The 12,328-nt window shown below is 41.5% G+C and overlaps 2 protein-coding genes across 2 annotated transcripts; one reads left to right on the plus strand and one right to left on the minus strand.

Annotated features, from left to right (window-relative positions):
* Positions 1–3,749: 3,749 nt before the first annotated feature.
* On the plus strand, positions 3,750–4,586 carry LOC129598131 (uncharacterized). The gene is made up of 2 exons (XM_055495896.1): positions 3,750–4,092; positions 4,263–4,586. Exons 1-2 carry the CDS (start codon positions 3,750–3,752, stop codon positions 4,571–4,573), a joined length of 654 nt encoding a protein of 217 aa, XP_055351871.1. The 3' UTR covers positions 4,574–4,586.
* A 236-nt stretch (positions 4,587–4,822) lies between these two features.
* Positions 4,823–5,524, minus strand: LOC129598132 (uncharacterized). The gene has a single exon (XM_055495897.1). It carries the CDS (start codon positions 5,522–5,524, stop codon positions 4,823–4,825), a length of 702 nt encoding a protein of 233 aa, XP_055351872.1.
* Between the last annotated feature and the right edge of the window lie 6,804 nt (positions 5,525–12,328).

A 12,328-nucleotide genomic window follows, 5' to 3' on the forward strand; every position in this document is an offset into this window, starting at 1 on the left:
GTATAGCACAAAACCGGATTTTGTTCAAACATGTGATTGCGAAAAAGAATTGTTCAGTGGCGCCAACGGATGTATATCGCGTGCTTGCAAATGATGTGTCCTGTATGGGGCCAGCCAGGCCAGCAAGCAACAGCTCCATTTTTGATGATGGAATGTTCTCGAACTGACAAGCTAATATCCATGGAAATATATGACCGTTATTGTATGATATCATATTCAAGCCCGCTTATCTACGGTCGGTGATTGAATTGCTTGCTTTTGTTACTTAAATTAAGCCAAATAAATTTTCAGTCATTTCATTCGATTCAATTTTTCGGCCTTTTCACCAGATTTTTAAAGGCAATAGTCAGGTTTTTTTCAAAAAAAAGTGACTTTTTTTAGAAGTTGTTCAGATGACCACTATTTTACTGAGAGAGTAAAAGCTCGAAAGATTGAACCGAGTTCTTTATATTTTTGAATCAACGGCAGTGGCAAAATTGTTTGTCCAAAGATTAGTTACGTTAATATAGATTTCAGCTTATGATAACAGACAGAACTGTTTGTAAGCCAGTCACGGTATGTACCGTGAGGTTGCTAATAGTGTGAATCTTTTGTAGCTGCCTCGAGCAACGTGGAACTACACCAAACGGTCGTATGGGTGATAAGGGGGTAGCAAAAAATCGGAATACGTTCATACATGGGATTAGAAGGACGAAATTTTTTGCACGTCAACGGTAATTATCGTGAGATCGTAAACAGTTTGAACCGCTTTTAACAACCTAGAGCAACGTAGAATTGCATCGAATAATCGTATGGAAGAGGATGGTATAGCACAAAACCGTATTTTGTTCAAACATGTGATTGCGAAAAAGAATTGTTCAGTGGCGCCAACGGATGTATATCGCGTGCTTGCAAATGATGTGTCCTGTTTGGGGCCAGCCAGGCCAGCACGCAACAGCTCCATTTTTGATGATGGAATGTTCTCGAACTGACAAGCTAATATCCATGGAAATATATGACCGTTATTGTATGATATCATATTCAAGCCCGGTTTTCACGACAGGTACGATTATAATGTAAGCTGCCTGATTTCCCAATTTCTCGAATAATGTACAAACAATCACTGCAGTGTGCTAAGTGTAATGTTACGCTTTCCGTAATCGTAGCGGTCGTCGACCTCGGCATGCACCGTGCCATACGATGGCCGCCAAAACGAAGTCTTCCAGGCGGAAAAAACGTCCGGTGATCCTACCTTTTTCTTTGTACCCATGGGCACTTTACTGTCCAAATCAACGAAAGTGATGTACGATCAAAGCATCGACTCATTCTACCTTGAGCTAACGGTTAAAATGTGGGATAAAGATTATGCCGAACAAATAAAAGCTTATATTAGGAAAGAGACAGCTCTTCCACTGCCATTCAAGTGGAATATTCCTTTGGGAGTCAACATGCTCAAACACCCTGGGAGCCGATTACCAGTCTTCCGCAAACATTGGTCTTTCGCATCCGCTGCGCAACGAGTGCTGGCTGGAACGAAGCGCAACCTGTACTACAGAACGGAACTGATACCACCTTCACGGCGCGTTTGCATTTTGCTTATCGATAAGAAATATTCAAAGTAAATAATTCGCACATTCCAGTGCCCTATTTTTGCTTTTTACATCGACCCAGAGTTCCATGATTTTTTTCAAAATTAAAAATGAATTTTAAAATTTTTGAAATTCATTTTAAAATTTGAAAAACATGCTAGAACAGTGGATTGGTGTAAAAACGATCTTCATGGCCATGTGCACTTACGTGCGAAATTCGAGAGAGATTGGTTCGTAATGAGACTTTTGGTACGCCTGAATGCATTTAAACTTTTTGGAATTTTCTAAGAGTCATAACACTCGAACCGGATGTTGCGCGCACAAACGGTTTTCACGCCTGTGTGTGCAAATCATCTGCCTACAGAATGTCATAAAACAAAAGAAAAAAGGGTTTGGCAGTGCGCGAAAGTGAAATATTTCCTGCATGTACACGATTTTGGTACCATGTACCGGGCCACTACCCTTAACCCGTTGACGGGCATTGGTGTCTGGAAACGACAAGGTGTTATGAATTTTTTCCCCAGCGATCGGCTACAGTTATTCGCTATCCCTTAATGTAATAAGCAACAAGGGACTTTAAAGCAGCGTTAAAAACATAATCTGAACTAGTGTCTCAAGTCAATTAAGAAAAACGGGTGCGCAAAAATCACTAATTTCAAACTTTTTAAGCTGTCGTAGGTCGTGCTAATTAACTAATTAGCGAATGAACAAATAAACCGAAGATAAATCAACAAGCTGCAATTGATAGCTCTTTATTCAAAAATATTTAATATGGGTTCTTCAAGTTGAACCGTAGACGACCACAGTCCGTCAAAAACTTGTGTCGTCTGCCAACGCCAATGCCCATGAAGGGTTTCGAATACATGGGCGGGTGCGATTTCGACAGCTGTTTTTTATTATGTAAGTGGATCAAGTTACCGCCGGTTTGGATGCAAAACATGCGCCACGCAGTTCCGGTTGTCGCAAGCTGGCATAAAACGCTTTTTTGACTAACACCCTGGGCGGTTGGCAACAAAGCAAACATTGCTTTAAAAGTTACGAGTACTTAACATTTCCGAATAACAAAATGTTCAAGGACACACTGTTAAGTGGCTGCGCAACACTACACTCTGCCGCGTTTCTACCTACGATTCTGATGTATAGCTTGTGCAAGCAAGCGATTGCGCCGCGAGGCTTTAAAAAAATGCAAATTCTGGGTTTTGATAAGCTTGAGCGATCGCAAATTACAGCGATTGCGAACTGTTATGAGCACATTGCGACATTGGCGATTTCGACCTTTGCGGCCGGCAGCCTGTGCAGTGGCGCGTTTAAAGGAGGCTCCCGGGACCAAAACCCCCCCCCCCCGTAAACTACAGATTCGGGTACTTCAAAATGCACAAGAGTTTGCCCTTTGCCCTTTGAAAATTTTAACACATATATTTCCCGTTTTCCAACATACTCCGCCTTTGGTAAACCTTTCGTGGTAGCTACAAAACTTGAGAATTCACTGTAAATCGTGTCAGCAGAAGCACTGTGCTTTGAGGGACATAGGAAAGTGCATAAATGTAGCACTTAACCGATGAAAGGTGACAGCAGCTGCCGGTGAGTACGGTATCAAGATGCCTGCCATGGACGTTACATAGTAGGATCAGTAGTAGGCACACCGTCCATTACTCTACAGGTTAATTTTTCCATCCGCGCTAATTTTAGCTCTACTCAAATGAAGCTCCGCCTCGAAATCGTGACGTTTACAGCTAAACTGCTTGAGCCAAGACGATAACTCAGCGAGTTACCGTATCGAGTTCGCTCGTGAATTTCTACCTGTGGGCATTGGAAATTTTAAACTGCATCAGATTGCTTAATCAATGCAGCATCAGATTTCCACCGTCAACTTGCACTTAGCAGTTGCTGTGCCTGCGCGTTACTGCTGAAAAGTTTCAAAAATTTATTTTCAAATTTTAAGTTTTTACGAGTTCGCTGATGATTTATTCGTGATTTGTTGTCATGGAATCAGTTATACCGTGCACGCAGTCCTTTGAAGATGGCTTTTCTTCCCAGCCAACGGTAGTGCAAGTCGAAATCGCAAAGCACAGAACCCAGACAAGACATCGATGGACATCTGCAGAAGACATCAGGCTGCTGCGCCAGTATTTATGCACAGTAAAGGACCACACAGGAAAGGCTGACGAACTGTGGCTCAAGATGCACCAGCGTCTTATCGAGTTCGAGCCGCTGAAGGATATATCTCAGCGTGCAGTGCGAGAACGAAGCCTCAAACTAATTGCAGAATTTCGGAAATCAAACAGGCTCAACGAGTGGCGCACTGGAGATCCGGGAACCTTCAAAGAGCAAGAACAACTGCTGTGCGAAATTCTCGAATTCGAGGCCGACGCTGCTAAACGCGCATCTACGCAAAAGCCGCAGACGAAGGAGATGGAAAAGCAGGCGCGTAAAGACATGAAGTTTCAGGTGGCAGCAAAACACAGCATGAAGAAGCGAAAGCGCTTGTTGGAGGCTCCTGAACCAAACTCCGACGAACCGATTGGTAAGAGATAACATATGTTTATTGCAACGTTTTCGAGATCATTTTATGATAAATCATAATATTTAATATATTTTTTATTTATTCCTGTTTGGTATGTTCTATCACAGCTGTCGAAATCGATTTTTTTGTCGTTTAAAAATATGTAGATAAATAATGTCATTGTTTTCTAGATGAATTTGATGCCCGTGTGAACGGATACGGTCCCTTCGCCCCGGACGACGATACTGGAAACAGTGGTCGACTCCCCAAGCGTGAACGGATGAGCTGGAACGGAATGGTGCAGAATTTTTTGTCGGACTCGAAATCGATGCGAGACAAAGAATTGCAGTTAAAAGAATCAGCGTTAGAACTGGAGAAAAAGAGAGAAGAACGACTGGCCGCAGAGCAGACTATGAAACTCGAAATTCGAAAAGGAAAACTAGAAGTTGAAAACAAGAAGGAAGATAAACGCTCTGAGGAGTTATCTCATTACGGTGGTTAATACTAAAGTCAGAGATTAGACCGTAGTTTTCCTTTATTTTTTTAATAGTTTTTCTTGACTTTGTATCTGGGTATTTGGTATTTACGAAAAAATTACTGCGAATTATTTTCCCAAGCTAACCTTTGTGATTCAGCATTTTTGAAATAGGCTCGCGGAGATTTTAATTTACTTATTCACAGGATGTCACCGAAATATTCGATATTAATTTATTGCTAATTAACAAAGGTAATTCCACAGAAGACAGACAAACTAATCTCTAATATTATTTAGGTAAACTTCCAGTGTCGGAGGCGCTAGACAAAAATAATCAGCGACTTTTCCCCCATACCCCAAACAAACACGACAATTCAGAAGTAAAGTTCCAACTGTGTAAAGCAGTCTAACTGGCTGCACAAATATTTTAAGATTTTTCCGGAAATCGAGGAAAGCAAACTGTTGGACTACTTCTCCAAATCCCCATTCAACTGCGATGCGATATGCTGACATGGCTTCGTTAAAATCGAACTCGATCTGGGTTGTTGCTGGCTTAAACGGACCCTCGAGATACGCTGAAATCGGATAAGCAGGGTCTCCATAGAGGCAAAAAATTTTCCCCATTTGCTCCATTTTTGTTTCCAGCGCACGTAATAGGCCACTGTCCGCTAATATGCCTGAATCGTGTCTACGTCCAACCCAAGGGCCATCAAGATTTATCACAATGCCGTTAGGGGCCATGATGCTCTGAAATTTGATGCCATGAAGACGATAGTGGCCACTGTATACTGTTCTGTGATCCTCACCAGGACGACAAGTTGGGCGGAATGTACCGTCTATGAAGCCCCAGACGTCATCCAGAGGACATCCTTTTCTGTACACGGCAGCCGCGAATTCGTCCATATCTGCTCGTGCAAGCCAACAAAGGTCCAGTGTGGTTAAAAGATGACCGAACTGCGCGTTGATAAATTCACACATTCACGTAAATATCATCGATAATTCAGGTTTCGATCTCCCAAAAATGTGCTTGATGTCAGTGTAGCGATTAGGGTACGAAGCAAGTGTCCCTTAAATTAATAGACGCGTTTTGCCTTACCATAAATTGACAACCTAGACCGCAATGTGCGAACCTGTCAGCCACCATGGGCTGGCAGCGTATAATACAAACGGTTGACTGCATTGCTGCCATTGACTTAACGTTAAAGTAAGTTGGCACTCACACTTGCAAAAACCTCAACCGAACCCACAAACTTACGTTCCAAATGGTGGAAAAAAAATCAGGGAATTTTTTGATACCTAGCAAGTAAGTTTTCATGGCAAGCAAGGAAAGTTATGAACGTTTGTGATTCCTCGTAGACATAGCATAAGGTTCGTGCGAAGAGCCGTTGAAGAGGATCGTATGCTATGTCTACGAGAAACCATAAACGTTCATAACTTTCTTTGCTTGCCATGAAAACTTACTTGCTAGGTACCAAAAAATTCCCAAATTTTTCCTCCATCATTTGGACTGTTAGTTTGTAGTTGTGATTGAAGTTAAGATGAGTAAATGTCGATTCAGTTAACGTCGAAGTCAATGGGAGCAATGCAGTCACCATTTGTGTTACACGCTGCCAACCCATGGTGGCTGCCAGGTTCGCACAGTGCAGTCAAGGTTGTCAATTTATGGTAAGGCAAAACGCGTCTATTAATTTAAGGGACACTTGCCTCTTACGCAAGTCGTCGCAGCAAAACACACAAGGCTTCCATACCATCATAACGGGATCCGTTTTCGAGGCGGATTATTTCGGGGACCTGCAATGCCTGAAATAGTCGTTCTAAATGCTCCCTTCGAAATCGAAACCATTCATAAACATCTGTGTCAGAGAGCTGGTCCAAGTTTAGAAGAACCCGAAGCGGTCCTCCCACATTGCAGATGCATAAAAACTCAGCTTTCTGCTGATCAGACAGAATGTTTGATACCAAAACCAAAGAAACAGTTTTTTGTCCATGATGCAGGGTATAAAAATTCAATTAACAAATAAGAACTTCTTTTCGAAATCGATATTAACAATTTTGATTAGTGATTCACATGTTCCGTATCACAAGCAAAACGCGCAATGCGCGTAGCGCTGTGTAAAAACTTAACAAGTTTGCACTTAGCGCCAATTTTAGCTCCACTCGTATTAAGCGTTCAGCCATGCGTTCAGCTAATGGAAAAACTTATTCTGTGTACTATTTCTTCTCTTGTGCTTTAGTCGTATACAATCACTACTGTTAGGGATTTGTAGCTAATTTATTTTATCGTTTCCAACAGTGGCCAAAAAAGAAGCCAAAAAATTACTAGTTTTGGTTGAATTTCTATTCTTGCAGTAAACCCGAGTGCCAGCTTCGCGCTCGGCGCGGAAGTGCATTGCTTTTTACCGTACCCGTACAGTACATAAATAATAATTATGTAAAATGAACTTGAAGTCCCTGCTCGCAATATAACCGATGAACATCTCATATTCCACATTACACGTAAGTGTGCAAATTTTACAGTAACTATCTGTAATTCAATGATAAATGAAGCTCCAAGTAGTGCTCGTGCAAGAATCGTAATACCTTTAGTATTTTTTATAGAATTTCTAGTAAATCACGCACCAAAAACGTGCGTCGGCTTCGTGCTTCGCGCGAAAGTTCACATTTTCTATAAACGTTTTACTCGTACATGCCTTACTTCTTGCCCTTCAGCTTTCGCTAGAAGAAAATTTGAATTACTGTATTTCTGATATTTTTTATAGAATTTCTAGCGACTTTCGCAGCAAAATAGCTCGTTGGCTTCGCGCGAAAAATGTCAACCGATTTAAATTTGAACCGTTAAACCGGCCCGCCTAAGCTCGCCTAAGGTCTGCAATGAGATAAATTCCGAACTTAAACTATCTTTCCTAACGGGATTTTTTTAATCCAAATACATTTTAAAAGGCAGAAACAGATACAAATCGCTTAACGTTATAAGAATATTTTATAAAGGGTTCGCCGGCCCACCCGTGAAAAAAGTTCTAGACGCGCCACTGAGCCTGTGCATTCCCGGCCGGCAATGCATTCGAAAAAGGGCTGGCGTGTGTGATTTGGCGCCGATCACCACTGCAGCTGAACCATCCACGCAGCTTTTCCGATTCTGGCAACTGCGGGCCTGCGGCCGCACCCAAAAAAGTGCATGCGCGGACCATGCAAGAAATGCAAAGGCCGCTTGACGTGCCAGACGTGCAGCAATTGCAATGATGAAATGTTTGAAGAGCGTTACGCAAAGTGCCATATGGGAGCGTAATGAAAGTTTTAAGAAAGAATATTGCTAGCTTCGCTTGTTTCTGTGTTTTTTAACATGTAGTAGTAATCAAAATTCATAAAAACGCGTTTAGGTAATTTTTAATGTTTTGCTGACCAGTGGTCAATATCCTGACCACTGCTATACCCCTGTTTTAAAGTACTTTTTCTGTGCTTTTTAATGAAGTTATTGCTTTTACGTAATTTTTGTTCGCCTAGTTATTACAACATTAATAATTTTTATGCTGTAGACCGTCCATGGGCATTGGCGTTGCCAAACGACATAGTCACCACTGCTGACCTATGGTCAGCACAAGCTCACAAGAGATTTCCTTTCTTATTGAATTTTTTCATCGAGATCCTGATTTTCAACAGGAAACTCTTACTCCTTCGGCTACCGCCCGCTGGAGGGTTAAGACAACGGCCTAATATACTCTTTTCGAAACTATCGCAAGCCCAGATGCAATTGCACGTCTTACAAACGGAATTCTATTTACAGGTTTGATCCAATTACGATATTCATTGACATTGCGTTGAACTATTCATTTTTATTAATAATCTTTGCACAGTTCAGGTATAAAGGAGAGTTACATTGCGTTTATCTGTACAGCATCGTAGTGCAAAGGCTTCTACAGATTTAGTGTCCAGTCTATGATGATTAATGCATGGAATTTAAATTCTCAAACATAGCACGAAGCCATCGTTCAATACTATCGTTCCTAATTTCAAATTTTTTCCCTCAGTCAAAACAGAAATAGAAACCCAGCGCAGCCGAATTAATTAATTCGGCTGATTAATCAGCCGCGTCCAAATGAGCTAAAATTGAAACCTTTGCCTCTTGACATTCTGATCAATATAAAATCGAGATCAGGACCAGTCAATAATGTCTCCAGCAGTAAAGGATCGATCCCGTTTCCCCGAATTATGAAATGTACTGCGCTGCTCCCTCTAACTGAACCTGCGCACCGGAAATGCCATTACTGCAAGTCTGCAACTAGGCGCCATCTGGAAAGCGCAATATCTTCGAAATATTGGATGCGTTACGCGGCAACACCGGCAGTTTGCCGTTCCTCAACAGATCTCTATTCGCATTTGCTTCCTGCACCCATTTTTGCGTACGGTGGCAATTTGCCGTTCTGCAGAAGGTCAATTTGAGCGGCAAACAACCATCGTCGGTTTTTTCTCTGCAGCTTGACGGTAGAAAATTTTATCTCGTACCGGTTGCAAGAAATTGCCACGTTTTCTTATGTATTCGGCACGTTTTTGCTCAGCCAATTTATTTAATAAGAAGAACATAATAAATTGTTGCGGTTAGCGCTAGACTGTGTAATGGATTTGCGTAATTGAAAATTCAAGCTGAAAAAGTGCTGCCACACATCAGTTTCGTTTATAACTCATGCAGTACTTGACATATTCCCATTCCACCGGATCTCTGAATCTGCACTGGTATTTCTCATATATTCAAGTAAATGTTAAACCAGGCCTTTCGAAACCTGATATGGATTTTGCTGCTTGGAAAGCAAACAGGAATAAAAAATATCTCTGCCAGAATTGTGTACCAAACAGCGATTTAACTTTTCTCTTCTTCAGAATCGAAATTATGTATATGTTACTATGGCGTCTTTCCAGCCGTTATAGTAAGCATTTGTCAACTAAACTTGAGTACCATAAAACGTGAATTGTGTACCATAAAACGTTCTGACAGCAATTCCCTGTCTAACAGGGGATGAACGGCTAGTTCACCCCTGTGCGCGAACAGAAACGGAAACTGAACGCCAACACACTGCACACTTTATCTCTCTCACATACAACATATCAGAGGCCACAGCAGCACCTTGCTGCGGGGCAAAAAGGAAAAAGCATCCAGCTCAGACGCCGAAATCCAGCAACTAACGAATCTACCAGATTTCGAATCTGGTAGATAGAGAAAAACACGGCAAAAACAGGAAAACAATCTAGCTGCCGCCTGTGCGCGGGTGAACGGAGAGGCGACTCCTCCTCACACCTGTAAATGAGATTTCCGACTTTTTTCGTGGCGCGTTCGGCATAAAGAAACCATGCTGTATAGACGGTACCATTACCAGGTACGAGAACTAAAACCTAACGAATGGCACCGTTTACAACTGGCTCCGGTGTGAATTCGGCTATCGCGGTATATTTGGCTAATGTGCTCCACACTTGATGCGGACCAACCGGACCTGCTGCTCGAGGGTACTCCAACCTTTTGGCGCTGCATTCAGCATTATTCAGTGAAAGCGTTTGACCACTTATTGGTGTGAGGCTTGCCACGGGTGAATTTGAAATTGTAATTAAATTATATTACAATCAAATATGCTGTACATCATTGTTTGCTTTTAGAATTAGAACAATAAAACGCATTGTAGCGTACGCAAGGCGGTTTCTCGCGCTGGCCGGCACCTGCGCTTACTGTAGATCTTACTTTTTTATGCGCTTCGTGTTTTTTTTCTGTCTGTTCAGCTAAAAAGTAAAAGCCATGAAATTATTATCAGAAAAATCATGATTACCGGAGGTTATCCGAGTTGAGAATGGAATTTGATTATCGAAACGTTTTTGCGGAGTGTGGATTTTTCTTACGGCTTCTGGATTTTTCTTACAGATTCTTCTTGCGCCCTGGCCTCTTTTCCCTACTATACATAATCGGTTTTTGGATAAAAATAAAGCGATTAGTTTATTCAAAGTGTTAATGATTCCCTGGTGGCTTTAATAACAAAGCTGCCAGAGTTTCGCACCTCAGCCATCGCACTACGTTGCACTAGCCATTAGTATCATTTCGCCCTACTCTCTACTAGTACGAGTAGAGCGTATGTAAAACTGAGCAGCGGCAACAGTGGCGCAAGAAAGAGACGTTAAAGAAACGAAAATAGTTGGTCGATGGTGCTGGGAAGCACATCCTGTACTGTATTAAACTGACTGTAACTAATTGTAGCAAAACTACGGTGGACGTCAAAATTGTCTTACACTTCTTATGTAATCACAAAACATGCGCAACCAGGCACTTTTCTGGACTCAAACAGCCAAATTTTTGACCGGCCACTGATATTAACGCTTGCACATTGCGCATTTCCCAACAAAAACCATCGACCTATCTCTCAAACGAATGAGGAAAAAATTTCAAGAATTTTGATACGAAACAACTTGCTAAGTTGCTCTTTACGAGGTCTAACAATTGTAAAAGAAGATCAGCGCATCTAAAGCTTCTCGAAGACACAGCATACGATTTGAATCTAGGGTTTGTTTTCCGTTTTCACAAAGAAAATAATCGTATGCTTTGTCTACGACAGACTAAAATGGCTCGATGTTTTCTTAGATTTCATAAAGGATTACCTGTCTGGTATCAAAAATTTTTTAAATTTTTTTCCATTTCATTTGAGATATCGGTTGATGGTTTTCGTTGGGAAATGCGTCAGGAACAAGCGTTCCAGTTCTTGCGCGTTTCCTGTTTATGTTTATTGGTCATTGGTCTTGGCCGTTTATTTTTATTGGTATTCTGTCCCAGACCGAATATAAGACAATTTTGACGTCCATTGTATTGAGCACATAACTAAGAAACTACAACAAATTGCTAACAGCCGGAACTTTAGATGTCATCGTCCAGCGACTGCACCATGTAATGGTGGAGATTGATGCCGGCTACTGTAGATTGCGAATTTCTTTTGCTAGGGACCCGATAAGTATCGAGCAAGTCAAAATTACCGAAACAACTAGTTAAGGTTTTTGCTATCTGAAAAGTCCTCGCTTATTTCCGGTAAGGCACGTTTATTTTATTCTGTTGAAATTGTAAAAACAGGCAAACAGTTTTTTATTAACTGAGAAGAATTATAACTGTTTCTGTAGTTATCATTGCCACACCATCTCCACCTAAAGATATAACTTGCTTCATGGTGTACAAGGACAACTGGGTGCTGTGAACATACCCTTCACGATTAGGGTGCAATGCACATCCGACTAGTCTGCAGCTCGCAACACTACTGGCATCACGGTCGGAATTTTAAAATTTATTCGAAGTTAAAACGCACAGCATCCAGTACGAGACTACGAGTTTGTTCGTTTTTGTTTGTTTCCAGTATTTTGTTATATTATATTCTAGATTTGCTGTAGTGATGTTTGTTTTACTTTTTTTACTAATTAATCTGATTTGCTACGTGTACTAAATCCAACTTTCCAGAAATATCAACTGCGTTGTGGATGTAGTAGCTAGAGCTGGTCATAATGCTACTATGGACGCAGTAGTCAAGTGACTCAAGTCATATCAATAGGGAATTTTATGGCTAAGGCTATTTTATCGCATTCTTTCGTCGCAAAGTTCTTCACTCTACAGTGTTAATCGCACGACACCAGGAAGGCGGCTGAAGGGAACTGTGCCTCAACAGGACGGGCAATGGCAGTGGATATTTAGTATTTACTGATCCTGAGGAGAACTTCATTTCAGACACCCTGCTGCCCCTGTGCAAGACTGGAGTGCCTCTGAATAAACCGATG

Source organism: Paramacrobiotus metropolitanus, unplaced genomic scaffold, assembly GCF_019649055.1.
Source record: "Paramacrobiotus metropolitanus isolate TYO unplaced genomic scaffold, Prichtersi_v1.0 Parri_scaffold0000115, whole genome shotgun sequence".
NCBI lineage: Eukaryota > Metazoa > Tardigrada > Eutardigrada > Parachela > Macrobiotidae > Paramacrobiotus > Paramacrobiotus metropolitanus.

Bases quoted from the DNA above. Each gene is read 5' to 3' on its own strand.
- LOC129598132 (XM_055495897.1), bottom strand. From the start codon at position 5,524: ATGTGTGAATTTATCAACGCGCAGTTCGGTCATCTTTTAACCACACTG.
- LOC129598131 (XM_055495896.1), top strand. From the start codon at position 3,750: ATGCACCAGCGTCTTATCGAGTTCGAGCCGCTGAAGGATATATCTCAG. The intron at 4,093-4,262 runs GTAAGAGATAAC...ATTGTTTTCTAG, and splicing joins AAACTCCGACGAACCGATTG to ATGAATTTGATGCCCGTGTG.